General features: G+C 47.5%; 1 protein-coding gene across 1 annotated transcript in view; it reads left to right on the top strand.

The window, feature by feature from the left end:
• Positions 1 to 16,590, top strand: part of LOC132446889 (carbohydrate sulfotransferase 15-like) — a 33,469-nt gene extending 16,879 nt beyond the window's left edge. Inside the window, exons 2-8 of the mRNA XM_060037462.1 lie at positions 1,873 to 2,369; positions 4,887 to 5,223; positions 9,922 to 10,077; positions 11,518 to 11,674; positions 12,129 to 12,285; positions 14,254 to 14,401; positions 15,575 to 16,590. Coding sequence (XP_059893445.1) covers positions 1,890 to 2,369; positions 4,887 to 5,223; positions 9,922 to 10,077; positions 11,518 to 11,674; positions 12,129 to 12,285; positions 14,254 to 14,401; positions 15,575 to 15,765 — 1,626 coding nt within the window. The 5' untranslated portion in view covers positions 1,873 to 1,889 and the 3' untranslated portion in view covers positions 15,766 to 16,590. The remainder of the gene's footprint in view (positions 1 to 1,872; positions 2,370 to 4,886; positions 5,224 to 9,921; positions 10,078 to 11,517; positions 11,675 to 12,128; positions 12,286 to 14,253; positions 14,402 to 15,574) is intronic.
• The last annotated feature ends 281 nt before the right edge of the window (positions 16,591 to 16,871 follow it).

Here is a 16,871-nt window from a genome sequence, read left to right as displayed (position 1 = left end):
ATACCAGGATACTGCTTTTCGCGATCTTTTGCAGTTATTTTGGTCGGCAAGTGGGAAATGTTGGACACGCACATGCTGCATGAATGCTTGAATCGCTTGAACGTAAACACGAAAGTAAGGCAGAAGGTAGTTTGTCGACGTCAGTTCAAGATGACGCCAATGATTGGTGAAATTTGCGGGAAAGTTGCGGTGGTTGGTTGATGTTGCGTTGAAGTTGCAAATCGCAACAACGTGAAATCCTGGAGGGTCTGACTAGTGGGGCGAAGTTCCCCTGCAAATAACGGGTGTTTACCTCTCTCTTTAATGCAGGTGTGTCTGCGTACCCCTGTGACATTGCGAGTGTACGAGGGATGCCATTGGGCGATAAACAGGGCGCAATCCATCCTTCGCTCCACACCTGTGCCCCCCCGTATCCCTATCTGTCCTCTGGAGCCTGGAGATGCAGGCTGGGCTGGCGTACATCTGCACTCCCAGTCCCTGCCCCCCCTGCCCCCCCCCCGGTGATCCTCCCTTATCAAACCATCCATATTGTGACCGCGCACCACCGCACCGGGCTTCCGGGCTGGTGGAGCAGGGTGGAGGTGGTCCTTATCAACGATGAGAACCGGAGGGGCCAGAAGAAGTCAATCTGTATGCATAATGAATTCCGCCCTAGTCAGGCGGGAAACGGCTATCTTTTTCTGAGCGGAGGGGGCAACCTCAAAGATTAACTCGGTGTGTTCCAGCGTTGGCGCTGCGTGTAAAAGTGTTGGTAGTTTGACCTCGTGCATAATTTGGGATCCGACCGGCCTATCGAGCTACAGCAGAACTCAGAGACTTTCACTTTGTTTCTGTTTTGGAAGAAGCTTTCAGAAGGGGGTTTTAATAAGTGTGCTTCAGTGGCCGGGCTTCACGTTGTTGATTTGAAAAGGTTTACACTTACTGGTGCTGGCAGAGTTTTTATTCGAAATGGCGAACTAAGCTCTTTCAATTATTAATCTAAAGGCTGATATGTGAGACTACCTATTGTACAACTCACAGTAAGCAGTACAATGTGGAAAGCATAGATACAAAATAAGACGTAACACAGCAAAGAGCTATGCTGTTGTATTTTATATCATTTTGAAAAAAATGTCAAAGTTTTTCCCAGAGTGGGAGCAAGGGAGAGAGGGATCATTTGATGTATTTTAGTGAGTGGAACCGCTCAATCACCGACTGTATGAAAACAAAGGAAGAATAAGAAATGTGTTGCACACAAGAGTAGTCGATAAATGACAGAAATGATGCACGGCCGGTGTAGCGCACCTCTGAAACGTTGAAGCTCCGAAAGCAAAGCACGCACACCGTGTGTCCACGAGTTCAAGGCTGAACAGCGACTGCAAGTGACATGGCTGTGTCCATGCACTGAATGATATGTTCATCACAGAAACTTTCTTGAATTTTTTCAAAAATCAAGAATAAACCCACATAAATAACGTCCAACCCCAAATCCCCCCAGAGGTCGCTACTGGCAGAACGTACATAGTGCAGCTTTAATGTGGGGTAGCAAGGCGTATGCGTTAGAACATGCATGTTTACATACACATGGACAACCATGCTGCTATTCTCTACTTTGCACTTTACTATATTTGTTTTTTATTGTTGCACCGAAATAACATACCTCAAAATTAACTACACTCTGGCACGCTGTGAATATTCTGTATTATGTATGTGCCCACTGTCCGTCGTTTTATGTTGTGTTTATTTTTTCTGGTCTTTGTGCACCATTACGTCACATGTTGTGCGTTTGGAGTACTGGAAAACAAACAATTTCGATCCTCTGTGTAATTACACAAAGTGAATAAAGTTCACTTGGCTTTGAATTTGACATTGCGAAACCATGTGCCCCCACAGGCGAGCGGCCCGCAGCCATGACTCCGATGGACTACAAGTACAGCCTGCTGACCGCCGCCCCGTCCGATGACTACGGCCAGGGGCCTGTGCTGCTGCTGCACACGGACGCTTCCCCCGGGGGCCTCTTCGGCGTCCTGGAGGTGCGGCGCGGGGACGTGGCGGCGTGGCACCGCAGCGCGCTGGGCTTCCTCAACAGGCTGAAGGTGTGCAGCTTCATGTGCTTCCTGACCGTCACCTTCCTGGTCACCGCCTCCTACATGCTGCTGGCCGACCGGAAGGGCCTCCTGCTCACCCCGCCGCCGTACCGCTTCGGCAGCCCGGTCAGCCCAGTCAGCCCGGCGAGCCCGGCCAGCCCGGCGCCCTTGGACTTCAACCTGTCCGCCAGCAGGGACCTGGCCCACGTGCGGCTGGTGGTGAAGTCCATCGTGGCCAGGGTGGCGTTCCAGAGCAGCAGGCGGCTCCCTGAGCGCAAGGCCCTGGTCAGCAGCGAGCCGCACGTAAGTGAAGCGAGACGCGACGGTTCACGTTAGGATGGGTTAAAACTGTTAAAAATTAAAAATGAAATTAAAAATGTTTTCAGTAATGTTTTCACACATAAAGTACAAACCAAACCTGAGGGAAAAATAACTTTGTTCCCCATTTCGCTACAAATCTAATTGACGAGTACAAAGTATACCAGTTTGTGTGTTGCTGCAACCAAACTAAACGTTGCGGAAAATTCAAACACAAAAATCCGGAGCATAAAAACGTATTTCACGGTAAGTTGAGTCAACAACGCAAAGCTTTTTATCTGAAGATGAGAAACGTGCTCTCAACAATAAATAGATGGATTTAAGATAGCGGCATCGTTGTCTAAGAGCATTTGAATGAGCGAAGATGTATATGAAATGCACCACAAACAATGGCGTGATATACAAGTGTCCCGAGAAGCTTATCCCTCTCTCGGACTTGGACAACAACATCAATGATCCAATTCACTGTCTGAAGTGACCAGGATCATCACTGCATCCTTCGAGTCAACTTCTGAGTGTGATTAAAGAGTGTTGGGTTAGTTTACATGTTGTTATGAAAGGTACCATTGTAGTGAACGGCAGATTGTCAACCAACATTTCCAGGCAACCGAAGAGTGAATCTCTACATAACCTCAAAGTAGTACTCCACTTTGTACGCCCAAATTTCCCATTTGCCGAAGCCGATCAGGAGTGTGGTTGCGTTGTCTGCCGAGGATGATCAATCAATGCTTCAAATGTTTTGAGAGATGCTTTGTGACATGGTAGCAAGATGTAGTGAATACAAAGGAGGTGCAATGTGAGATGTCAAGGTTACCATCTTCATCAAGTATGGGAAGCACATAATAAATGCAAGTAACACCTCTCAAACGTCACTTCTTAATATATCTAGCTATCACGGGTATTTAGCGTTTACCAGGAAGTCCTCCGTTATATCTCTTCCACTGCTTTTCTTCTCTAGCTGAATTGCAGTCCTTGTGATTCTTCATGTGGAAATATTAATCATTAAACAGGCTCCTAAAACATCACAGTCGACCACAATAATTAATGTCTAAACAGGCCAGGTTGTTCAGTGAACTGCTAACGTAGCACAAAATCGTTACGCGACATGCACAGGGGGTCAGGTGGAACTATGTAGCTTCTCTCTGCAAAACATCAACTAAATAGCTAATTTTTTTAATACAATCCAGTCCAACATTAGCCACATAAGGCTGACCATGATTTATTAACCAGCGACTTCTTCAAATCCTCACAGGAAGCATGTTCCCTTCATACAAACTTTATTCAACTTTTTTTGATTAGTTAAAAACAAAAAGGGCAGCCACTCCCCTGCTAAAGTTAGTGGGGTCTATTTGTGGTTGATGGCAGGTCACGGTAGGCCACACCCGGGCCTGACTTTGGGGCTGGGCGAGGCCGCATCCATGTGGTGCACTGAGCAATCGATGCAGACAGGTTAAACAGCCATCACAACACACAATCCAGATCTGACATGGCAGCATGGAACACCGACTTTGCACGCGCTATTGCTCATACTCTACAATATACCGGATTACTCAACAAAAACTGGTCATCAAAGGAGCCCAGTAAAGCCACATAGGTGTGTGCAGCACAGGAGATTGTGCTGCTTGCTTGTAACTGGAAGTTAATGCGTGATGCAAAAGTAGCATGCATCAGTTAGTTGGCAACAAAAAGCCACCCACAGCCAAGAGAACGAAAGGGCATTAGAGGCCCTGGCCCTGGACAGTCGCCTCCAAGCCCGGGAGGGGTGACTCAAATCAATACTCCAACCTACAGCTCGTCCTTGCCAGCTTCAATGGAGCTGCACTGTTTCGCAATTATCCATTCATTGCCTTTTCTATTTTCATTAATGCAGAGATACAATTAGGCCAGGGAGGCGAACTGCCTCCCAAACCCGAGTCTACGGCTGAATCTTCTGAACCGTTCCTACATTCGGAGCCCTGTTGCTTGTCCATGTGGATCCATCGTCACCCCAGGCGGGGGTTTAGTGAGCGTGTGCCGGGTACTATGGGGGATAATCAATACCACATGACTGCAAGGATGCTGTTGCAACCGTCTTCTCCCTCGTGCTCCGTCCGTTCGTCAGCCAGTGAGTCATCGTCTACTGCGAGGCATTGCGGTGTAGAATCCACTGGAAATAGCAGCTTGAAATGTGAGGGACATGGGAATGTGGGCTGTGTCATCGGTGTGTTACCTTAACCACAGAGGATTGAGACATGATACAGCAGGGGGTGTGTGTGTGTGTGTGTGTGTGTGTGTGTGTGTGTGTGTGTGTGTGTGTGTGTGTGTGTGTGTGTGTGTGTGTATCCCCCCCACTCAGTGAGTCAATACATCTGGAGATAAATAGCGTTTTAATGGTGCAATCATTATAAAGCAGTATTCATGACTCGGGCTTCCTTAGGGTCAAGCCTTTGGTCCGGGAAACCGAAAGAGTTGACTCTACAAATCTGTGTTGGGTTAATGATCCGTTTTGTTTGTTCTTCGCAGATGTTTTCCGTGATCCCACGCAAGTTCCTGCCCGGCCTCAAGAACCCGTGCTGGTACGAGGAATACACGGGGAACATCACATCGGACCCTTACGGGAACAACAAGTACGACTTCTCGAAGCGCTTCCGCACGCTGCTCAAGTTCTTGAGGAACTCTTTCCGGGAACACTTGTTTCACTGGGACGGTAAATTGTACCGCACGCGCTGCCTGCCGTACTTCTACATCATCGGTCAGCCCAAGTGTGGCACCACGGACCTGTACGACCGCCTGAAGATGCACCCCGACGTCCGCTTTGGCATCAGCAAGGAGCCGCATTGGTGGACTCGCAAACGGTTTGGTGAGTGTCTGGGGGTTCAGTGAGTGCCTGGGGGTTCAGTGAGTGTCTGGGGGTTCAGTGAGTGTCTGGGGGTTCAGTGAGTGTCTGGGGGTTCAGTGAGTGTCTGGGGGTTCAGTGAGTGTCTGGGGGTTCAGTGAGTGTCTGGGGGTTCAGTGAGTGTCTGGGGGTTCCTTCAGGTGGGACATCCGTAGGTAACGGGACAGGCCTACTGATTGGTGCTCTGCTGGCATCCCTCAGAAAAGGGGTGTGGCTTGAGTGGCCCGGGTCACCGCCCCTTTGCCCTCATTGGCTGACTTAGGTGCCGTATGGCCCAACATTAAAAAAATAGTTTTATTGTTTAACGACTGCCTATCGTGTTGTATATATCAATGTTTCTAAATATTTATGGGATCAAACTGAAGGTCAGAGTCACGGTGTCACAAAATATTTGAAGAAGCGAAGCTGATGTATTGAAAATTGGTTTCAGAATATCGAAGGTTGCGTATGACCGGTGTGTGACAGAGCACATTGTTTTGTTCTGCCTCAAAGATAAGGTTCTCTCACCAGGGCAGGTTCTCTCATTTTATCTATAAAGTTATTGTTCCCTTGCTGAAGACTCAAAACACGTTAAAGAAGTGATCTAACAGATATTAGTGATCACCAGGAAATCATACTGTGTTTAAGAGCTATAATAATTTGACTGTCTTAGCAATATCTTATAAATGACATAGCTATCCATCAGGTATTAGTGAGTCAAATGCTCTGTGAGAATATCTATTTTGAGCCATTTGGACCGATCATTTAAGGCATCTCTTCACTGATTGGTTCTATGAATCCATCTGGCCTGTCAATCACAGGTGCGTTAATGCAACACTTTCTAAACAAAGTTTAGTTTAGAAATGTTCATGTCTTCCGCTCCTTTCTGCCCTCAGTCTTTACAACTGTCAGTACGTCCCGGCAACTTCACGTACAACACGTTCACGCGAGGAATCGAAAAATAACCATCATATAAAATAAGCGTTCATTGCAGCCATTCATCATCAGCTGCGTTGAATTTAATATATATTAAGAAGATGGATAACGGCAGAGTTTTTTATTAAGCTAATGGGTTTTTATTTGCTAAGATGAATAGCGCCTCCATTCTCCATTTTGAGTGATAATCTTCTTAGCTTTGTGGCTACCACCAGGAGCACATCAATAGAGCTCCCCTGGCGATGTCGTTTCCCGCATTGGCACTCAGGAAGTTTGGCTACGTGTGGGGACGGCACTCATTAGCGCACTATACATCGTTGGGCGCACGCGGGTAGAGGGATGCTCTGGCTGCAGTGTTTTACCGTAATCGGTGACACAGACAGTCGGTGCGCGGGTGAAAGCCTCTAAGAAACCGGCAGATGCCAGACCTAGGCGCCCTTTGATGCCTTTTGGGGCGTACGTTGAATCCCCAACCACATTGACTCCACACATGTGCATGCATGCACTGCAGTTTCCTGTTTCTCAGTGGATCCGTGCAATTTCTGTGCGGCTGAATTTCAGCATTCTGACTCCAAAAACTATTTCATGTAAATCGGTATGAAATCGATTTTTTACAGAGCGGGAGATGAAAAGGATGCACTGGCGGTTTTAATGGACATGGCGTGATAGGATTTGTGTATCTTGTGAGGCCGTTAAAAGATTGGGCTTGGAAGATGGGCTGGTTTGCGAACGGTTTCTTTATTACCACCTGGAAATCACTGGCGTGTTTCAAGCGAGCGCTATCGGAGCGATTCAGCCGGCTGCCAATATCAACCCTCCCAAGTCGGCCTGATGGAGTTTAAACACGTTGCTTATTTGTCAGTCGCCAAGCTCAGAGATAAACCCCCCAAACTGCATTGGGAGCCACACAACGCAGCTGCACGCACACACTTGGCGCACGCACGCACGCACGCATGCGCACACACACACACACACACACACACAAACCAACAGGTCCACACACGCACGCTGAATCTACACAAAAAAAACGATCTACACTCAAACACGCTCACACACAAACAAACCAGTCCACAATCATATGGCCGCACACACCCACAAGCAGGTCCAAACTTGCACATGCACGCACACATCTAGCACACTTGGAAACAGACACACACACACACACACACACACACACACATGCATGTGCCCACACACCCGCACACACACATTTACTTTGATAGCATGGCTCTACTCCCATGCCAAGCCAGCCTCCTTGTAGAGAGTGTGATTGTGAGGATGCTCGCGTGTTCCCGTCTCTCTGTGTGCAGCTGTGATGTTAGAGAGAGCGCGTGGCTCGGAGCACAGATGGTTCAGAGAGTCAAGCTTACGAGGAGGACCCCGTTCCACGAGAGCCAGGGAGGACATAGTGCCACAGATCAGATCAGCTGGAAGCGCAGCTCAAATCGTGGATTCTCTTTCTTTTGCTTCATGTTTCTTTTAGGCCTATCAGTTGCTGGAGGCCGGGATCCGTTGGCACTCATTAGCTATTTTTGAGCTGAAAGAATGGTCTTACCCATAAATGGAATAAATCAGTCCCAATTAAATAATTGACTTGAGGTGGAATACAAAGTCCCTCTCAAGTCACAGTAGAAGTGTTACTAAATCAAAGAAACACACACTAGACATCAAAAGGAAGGTCAGACAGTATTTCATGTTATTTGTTGTTCATTGATCTGTCAAACGCTGATCCACGAGTTGTTCACCACACCCCAGATAATGTAAGTTCAGAGTGCCGACTAATGCATCTACGTGGATATCGATTGCTTTTCTAAGTGCTACTCTCATGTCTAGAAGGCAGCAAATCATACATAATGAATGTCTTAGAATAACCTTCACTTAAGGAGTAGTCAACACCCAGGATTAGCATGGTTTTGGCATAACTGGAGTTAGTCAAGGCCATGTACTTTTATTCATTCGATTTAATACATGTAGTCAGAAAGTATGTTTAGATCATTTTCGAGGCACGCCTAGCTGTCTCAGCAAAAATTTCTTGAAACAGATTTTCAAATGGTTAATAACTTTCAGGTGAAGAGATGCTGGTCTGATGGTCTCAATAGCATCGCTTATCAACACTGCTTTTATTATCATTTCTAAAGTTCATTCACAGTAGAAGCTCCGGCAGGAATCAATAACCTAAAAGCTCAAATCTGTTTGGTAAAAATGGGAGTGAACATTCCAACTCAAGTAAAAGTACTAGATATAAGACATTTTCAGAAGTAAGTGAGTGTATTGATTCCAACCTTTTATTAAAAAGGGAAGTAAAAATAGCACAAATGCTTTGGAATGAGGCAGAATGAAAGTCCCCAAAGATAGAATAACTTAAGTTATTAACTTAAGAGAACGATCTCAAAATGGGACTTAATTAAAGCACTTGTTGAATAGCAGAGCGATTCCAACTAAATTTTAACGACAACTTATGGGTCAGTACTGATTTGAATGTTGATGCGTCTGTACAGTCAACAAAAGGAATGTAATCAAACGTATTGATTTAGAAATTACATTAGGTCTTATATGAGTGATATAACCACGATATGAATATACAGTCTAGCACTTTTACCCTGGTTCATGCTTGTTTATCAGCTCCACAGTATGTGACCTTTCTGGTATTATACACTCCTTTCCTTTCCTCTCTGTCTTTCTTTCTTTTTCTATCTCCTTCTAATGATCTCAAGTGTTCCCAGACATTTTATTGTGTTTGATTTCCCACGGCACTGCGTATATTTACTTTATTACCTCACCGTGGGTGTCCGGTATTTCTGCCAGCAGTTTTTTCCCATCTTGAACTCTTTAATATTAGAAAACAAGATTGTAACATATTTTATCTTTAACCCTTGCCTAAACCCTGCGCAAAATCAACCCGACAACAAAGACAAACAAACGACTGCGTAGCAACAGTGCGACAACAACGCGCCCAGAGTCATTGTGCCAGGGCGTTCGTGGAGAGGTGAATCACAGAGTTGTTTACTGCAGCTCCATCAAAGCGCCATGTGGAACTAATGGCCGTCTGAGCTCAGGCTCGTAACACAGAGCAGAGGGGGACTCTTCTGAAGCCCCACAATGGACCAGAGACCCTCGGCCCAAAGCTGCCCGGTCAGCTGTAATTAGAGCTGTAGGCGACACCGACGTGGACATAAACACATCCGTCCACAGCCCGTTCAGCATGGCCGGCGCGCGCCTGCCACCGCTCCTTAATTGGAGGATTAAATAAAAAAAGCATCGGCCGCCGATCTGGGAGCGCTTTTGAAGACTCTGCGAGTGTTGCTCCTGTAATGTGAAAAGGCACAGCGATGCCAAACACTCTGCTCTGCAAGGTCGCGCCACTTTGTGAGTTGATTGGTCTTTTGGGTAAGGAGGGAGACTGAAAGTGACTTGCAGCAGATTTCAGTTCCTCGTCAAGAAGAGCTGGTGTTAACTCAAGGTCATCGTTAATGAGGACTCATTGAGACCACCTCAATGAGTCCTCCTATCATTCAAAAAATGATTATAATAAAAATACTGATTTAAGTAAAATACTTAAATGTTAAACAAGGTTAAGATAGGTACACCAATAATACTAATAATCCAAATTGTACATTAATACGCATAATATATACAAATAACGACATGTTTCACTCCTGGCGATAGGTATCAATGAGTGCTAGCCCTGTATGTTTCCGTAGTCTATCCACTTTAGCGTTGATGTCTTTATCTCCCGCCCTCCTTCAGGTATTGTCCGTCTGAAAGATGGCGTCCACGACCGCTTCCCAGTGGAGGATTACCTGGACCTGTTTGATCTGTCCGCCTTCCAGATCCAGGACCAGCTGTCGGCCAACGCCAGCCGAGCCCGGGACCTTCCCTACCCCCAGCGCCACATCATTATAGGTAGGGCTGAACTATGAATCTAATTCAATCGTGTAATAGAATGTAATAGAAGGCGATTTTCAATTCGCAGAGGTTGCGATAAAAAAGATGAAAACATTATTTTATCTTTATTTTGTGGATGTTTTTTTTATTTTTATTTAGGATTTGTTACCGTTACGTTATTTATTTTTCAGAAGGTTGACCAGTATGGTATTTAGAATGGTGACATGTTAAGACATTTGAAACGGGGAGGGCAAGCACTTCTGATGAAACAAAAATGGAAAATATGTCTTCAACAGAAAATGAATTGGTTGTAATATTGACCTAAGAAACTCTCGGCTTGCTGAATAACTGACACATGCCCACACACAGACACCCCTCCCCCACATGCTGTTTTAGTATCTCTGGGGTCGGGGTTCATTCTTGATAGTGACATAAACTTGCCAGAAGGCTTTAGCAATCTCTTACACAACGTACTCCCACTATGTACATCTGAGACAGGGGGCGCAGTCGGAAGGTTTGTTGACGTTGCCTGGTAACCCAAAAGTACCGGCATGCTTGTGCAGGTAACCTATAGAGGGCAATTCAACTACATGAAATGGATAATTCCACAGCACGACTTGTACTATGTGTTTCAACCACCCCATCACTTTCCATCTGAAACAAGTCGTTTTCTGGTTGGGTTTTAGTCTGAAACAGAAACACACCAAATGCAATGAGTCTAGATCTAATGCAATGCGTCACAGCTCAAACCGTCCGTCCTCCATGATTAATATTCCATCCATCTCAATTCCCCCCCCCCCCCCCCCCCCCCCCCCCCCAAACACTCACTGCAATCAAAACAAGGCTGAGTGAGAAAGTTGTATACGTAGCGAAGCTTAGAGTGTCTCTGTGTTTTGTTCATCTCCTTCCCTCTTTGAATAATCCCTATTGTGAGGAAGTGCTCAGGGTTCAAGTTCGGGCCATGGGTGTGTATGTGTTGTAGAGAGGGCGTGGCAAGGGCGCGTGGTCAGGCCTTGAGCTGCCAATGAGGAGCTGCCAATATACTATAACACTTGTTTACTCGTTAAGCTCAACCCCCATGGCTGTGTCTACCTCTGGGATTTATTCCAACATATTTCTTTAGATCATTTCTTTCTTGCTTCATATTTTTCTCCCGAAAGAATTAACAGTTAATTTTTGTGTGTGTGATTATGTTATTGTCTGTGTGTGTGTATGTCTGTTTGGAAATGTGTTTGTGTCCACGTGTGTGCATGTGTGCATCTTTGTGTGTCTGTCTATCTCGTTGTCTGTGTGTGTCTGTCTGTCTGTGTGTGTGTGTCTGTGTTTGTGTCTGTCTCTCTGTGTGTTTGTGTCTTTGCGTGTATCTGCATGCGTGTGAATGTGTCTGGGTGTGTGCATGTGTCTTGGCATGTGTGTGTTTGTGTCTGTGTCTGTGTGTGTGTGTGTGTGTGTGTGCAGGGGAGGCCAGTGCGTCCACTATGTGGGACAACAAGGCCTGGACGTACTACAGTGACAACAGCACGACGGAGGAGCCGCCCTACCTGAACCAGGACTTCATCCACGCCCTGCAGCCTGACGCACGCCTCATCGTGATCTTCAGGGACCCCGTGGAGCGGTGGGACACACGCACACACACACACAGGCAACCAACCCCACACGCAGGCCCACTAACACACACACACACACACACAGGCAACCACACACACAAGCACGTAGACTTACCCACAGGCAACCAGACACACACATGCATGAACAAACATGCACACACACTCACTTACACACACAAGCACACACACACACACACACACACACACACACACACACACACGCATGGTATTGAATCATTATAATAGTGCAGGTTACGATTTTCTCTGTAGATATTTTCATTCAGCTGCTGACAATGCACGCTTTTAGACAGGCCCTTGTGCTCTTAGCAATATGTTGTTTTTGTGTTTCAAAAGTTTTAAGGCACTTCTTGACTTAATTGTGTATATAAATAGACAATAAACCTATAAAAATGAACGCGCTCTTACTCTGGTGACGATGTGTGGTTGCCGTGTGCCCTGCAGGCTCTACTCCGACTACCTTTACTTTGGCGGAACCAATAAGTCCGCGGAGGACTTCCACGAGAAGGTGTCGGAGTCCCTGCAGCTCTTCGACGGGTGTGTTGCCATGACCACCATACGCTCCTGTGTGTACAACTCTACCCTCAACAACGGCATGCCGGTGAGAGTCCCCCGCCCCTCCCACACAGAACCACGGCGGTGACTACAGGCTGGGTTTAGAGGTCTGCAATGCATGCACCCGCTTCAAATGGATCTCGCGTCGTGACTCGAGAGACAACAACACAGGTTTTCGGAGAGCTGCATGCGTTAACGTGCACACCAGGGGGCGGTATAGCCCCGGTACAGTACAGTGGCCGTCACCTGAGTTGCGACGTGGATCTTCGAGTGTCTTTGCATATTATGTGCTGGAGGCGGAGATGTCGTTTGGCCTTTAGCGGGTAGGAGGGTGACGGTGTTGGTTGGTTGGTGGCGTCCCGTCTAGGGTGTGAGAGAGACACACAAGCTACACTGTGTGCCCGCACTTAATTAGCACATGCTACTACAGCTAACGCTAATCAAAGGGCTAGCGTCGGCAGGGGGTGATGTGGCGCGCCGTGGAGAGCAATGCGAGCCATTGAGGGAGACTTGGCAGCGCCACAGAGGAAGTCATTATTCCTGACCCAGTGGAGAGACAGGAATGGCTCGGCCATCAGGGCTAGGCTAACAAGACGGCTCTATCAGCAGCACTGTGCGCTCCTGTGGTCATTCTTACTCACGCACACGCACACACACACACACACACACACGGCCAGCGCTCTGCCCAGCATCCGGGCCCTCGGCCAGATTTTATTTTTTTTATTTAAGAAGGGATGAGGCGGGATTCTGGCCTATTTTAGACCCCCCCCCCCCCCTTCACATAAACACACACACACACACACACACACACACACACACACACACACACACACACACACACACACACACACACACACACACACACACACACACACACACACACACAGGCTACCCATGAGAAGCAGTCCCACAGCATGCTCAATCTCTCTTCCTGGCCTAATTGTCCACCCTCTCATTAGGCTACATGCAAAGCATTGTGGGTGTCTGCGGAGAGCGGCCCGTGGGCCGTGCCATGGCTCTGCGGTGCTGAAGGACTGGGAGGAAGAGATGAGGAGATAAGGGCCAGAGGAGGCATGAACAGACACATTCACAGCAGGACTCCAGCGCTCTCTCCATACAAAGGACTGAGTTGTTTCGAGAGCCGTTTCAAATCCTGGTCATAAAACTGGGCAGAATTGGCCCCTTTCACTGTAGTTAAAAGAGCGAGTGTGCTCCCATGGAGCACAGAACCGAGTCCTAATGACAGGGCTCCGATTCACCACCGAGATGCACACGATTCATGTGAAAGCCGTCGAGCCTTTCCGGAATCACACTCAATCTAATCTCCCAATTAAATTGGTGATGATGTCTTGGCAGTGTGCTTACCGTCAGGCTTCAAGGGTCTGCCTCTCCGGAGGTGAGGCAGGTCAATTGGAAACCGGAGCTGTTGTTCTGAATATTGAGAATCAAATTAACATAGCGCGCATACGGCCAACACAGAGAACTGCATGTTATGACGAGGGTCCGGGTTTGACAGGACTGGGGGGGGACACGCGTACGAACACGCGTACGTACGTACGTACGTACATACATACGAACACACACACACACACACACACACACACACACACACACACACACACACCTCACCACCTCATGCTGATGCAATTGCTGTGACGGTGACTTCAAGGGCATCTATTTGATTGATTCTGACACGGGGGGTGGGAGGGGATAGGTCCAGAGCCGGGGATTGGACAATTGTACTGTCAATCAAAATCATTGCTGGGGACAATTCCGTGGTCCCTTAGTATCACTGGGAACACGTTGGACGTCTCTGTGGCCCCACCCACTAGTGCACCAGCAATGAAGGCAGTAGAACGGCCTGACCGTTTTTTGAATCAACATCACAACCTGCTAGGTTAAAGTAAACAAAATATGAATGATATGCAATAAATACATAATTAATACAATCAAATCCAAGTGTCCACTGATCCTAACCGATGCCCACTGACCCTGTGGTCTCCACTGCTTGTAGATCAGAATGCCTGTGGGCCTCTACGTTGTCTTCCTACTAGATTGGTTGACCATCTTCCACCGGGACCAGCTGCTGGTCCTGCGCCTGGAGGACCACGCCCTGAACCGGAAGTACACCATGAAGCGCGTGTTCGACTTCCTCCACCTGGGTGAGGAACACAACCACCAATCCGCTGTTCTGATGCCATGTTTTGGCGTGTTCGTTTTCGACAAATAGTGTGGCTGGAGGCGTGGATCTCCAAGTGTGTAATTGGTGGCCTGCGGTAGAAAACTAAAGATTGTCTGTGCTGGTTTCAAATCAACAGTGTAGACTGGCTTCTGTCGAAATACACTTATTCAAATCGCCGTCTCAAAGTGGCAACCACTTCACGAATGCGTTTTTCTTTGGTGAACGTCTCCGGAACGAAACAGGAAATGAGGCCTACCACCGCCCCCTTTGGTTTCTGGTTTCCGGCCCAGCCTCTCTCCTCGGTTTAATGTGGCAGGACTTCTGCTTCCCAGATTACTTCCCCACTCCTATTAATAGAACCATACTCGGCATGGAGATGCACTCGGATTATGACCGACTACTTACTATTGAACAGTGGGTGTGATGTGCACACCTATTTGGCCTTGTCCTAATGGAAAAAGCATGTCTCAAAGTCCTCAACGCAGGTGGGGAGCCCTGGAGGTCTTGTCAGATAAGCGACGGTACCACAGTTGGCAGTGAATGGCATCGTGAAAACAAAGCACTTCATTTCCTGGATTCCTTCAACAAATGAAGCCACACATACTAAAGATGCAGACACAAAACAGAGAGACCTGGCAACACCAGCCGCAGTGTGTGTTTACCTCCTCGAGAGCACCTGCCAAGGGGAGCGGGCTCGGAGCACACTGTGACTGCACACACAGGAATTTCACAGCGGCTGCTTCAGTGTGGCTTCACGCGTCCAGAGCTGTGAGGCTGTGGGAACTGGATCACAGCGGTGCAGGACGCCTCTGGATCTGTATTGACCTTGGGGTGTGTGTGTGTGTGTGTGTGTGTGTGTGTGTGTGTGTGTGTGTGTGTGTGTGTGTGTGTGTGTGTGTGTGTGTGTGTGTGTGTGTGTGTGTGTGTGTGTGTGTGTGTTCGTACGCGTGCGTGTATGTGTGTGTTCGTACGCGTGCGTGTATGTGTGTGTTCGTACGCGTGCGTGTATGTGTGTGTTCGTACGCGTGCGTGTGTCTGTGTGTGTGCTTGTTTATCGCGTGCCCGTGCGCATATGCTTGTATGTGCGTACGTGCTTGTGCGCATGTGTGTGTGCATGCGTGTGCGCGTGTGCGTGTGCGTGTGTGTGTTCCAGGTCCGCTGACGGAGCAGCAGGAGGCTGAGATCACCCAGAGCCCGGCCTCCAACACCCGGAAGGAGGCCAACAGGAACCTGGGTCCCATGCTGGCCAGCACCAGGGACCTCCTGCAGGACTTCTATAAGCCCTTCAACCAGAAGCTGGCCCAGGTCCTGCACAACAACTCCTTCCTCTGGGACGGCCCATAGCAGCCGGGGGAACATCTGCTCCCTCGTGTTGGACTAGGAGAGGGACGCTGGGTATTATGGGCTGGCATCCGGCCGGCTCCCGCAACCCGAATGCAATTTTTTGGGTAATTCTGACTTTGTGTGAGCCGTGTATTTTTGTGAACACTCCCAGGTGAAGGACTAACACCACGACAAGAATAACAACGGCAACGATAAGAAGAAGAAATACAGAGGGTTTTACTATTACCAAGGATTCGACAAAGCAATATCGGAAACGCAAAACCCTCCCTCTCTCTCTCACCACTCCTAAGGATCATGTAACAGATGCCGATATCCTTTCCACTCCCTCTGAAGTCCCTCCCTCTCTCTCTCGTCACTCCTAAGGATGTTACAGATGCCGATATCCTGTCCCCTCCCTCTGAAATCCCTCCCTCTCTGCACTCCAAGGATGTAACAGACACGATATCCTGTTCTGTCCCTCGGAAGTCCCTCCCTCTCTCTCGCCACTATCTACACATAGGAAACAGCCGCCTAACTGTTGTGTAGACGAAACCACTGAGTCGTCAAAAACAAGTACCCAATTGCTATCGTTTGTTGGTTTCGCTTCTCTGAAATCGATGGTACAAATAATTTGTTTCAAAGTTATTTAATGTAGTGGTGGTGGAGGAGGTGGTGGTGGTGGTGGTGGTGAATCTACAATAGAATACAATGGGTTGGGCTGATGCTTTGCTTTTGTCTGTTTGTGTGTACGACAACACAAATGTATTTATGTATATATGTATAGAGGGAGAACATTTGAGAGATTTCAAACTTTCTTTTTTTTGGATAAAACTGAATAAAAAAACTTTAAGAAACATAAGAGTGGTCGATTCAAATGCATTTGTTTTTCTTAAAATGCATACTCTTAACACAAAACAGTATGCTGTTTTCTGCTCTTCCATGGCTATAGATTACTGTGCATGAATTGTACTATGCACAGATTTGGTCAAATATTAAGAAGAAGTTTAGGATGTACTGTACTGACATCTAGTGGCTGATCTGGCAAGTTGCAGAAGTAGGTAAAATGTTCGAGGGTGAAATGTTCAGGAAGAAAGCAGTGTGACGACGCAGAGGTTTTACTGTCACCT

The sequence above is a fragment of the Gadus macrocephalus genome, chromosome 18 (genome assembly GCF_031168955.1).
Source record: "Gadus macrocephalus chromosome 18, ASM3116895v1".
Taxonomy (NCBI): Eukaryota; Metazoa; Chordata; class Actinopteri; order Gadiformes; family Gadidae; genus Gadus; species Gadus macrocephalus.
This window is presented reverse-complemented; position numbering and strand designations above follow the sequence as displayed.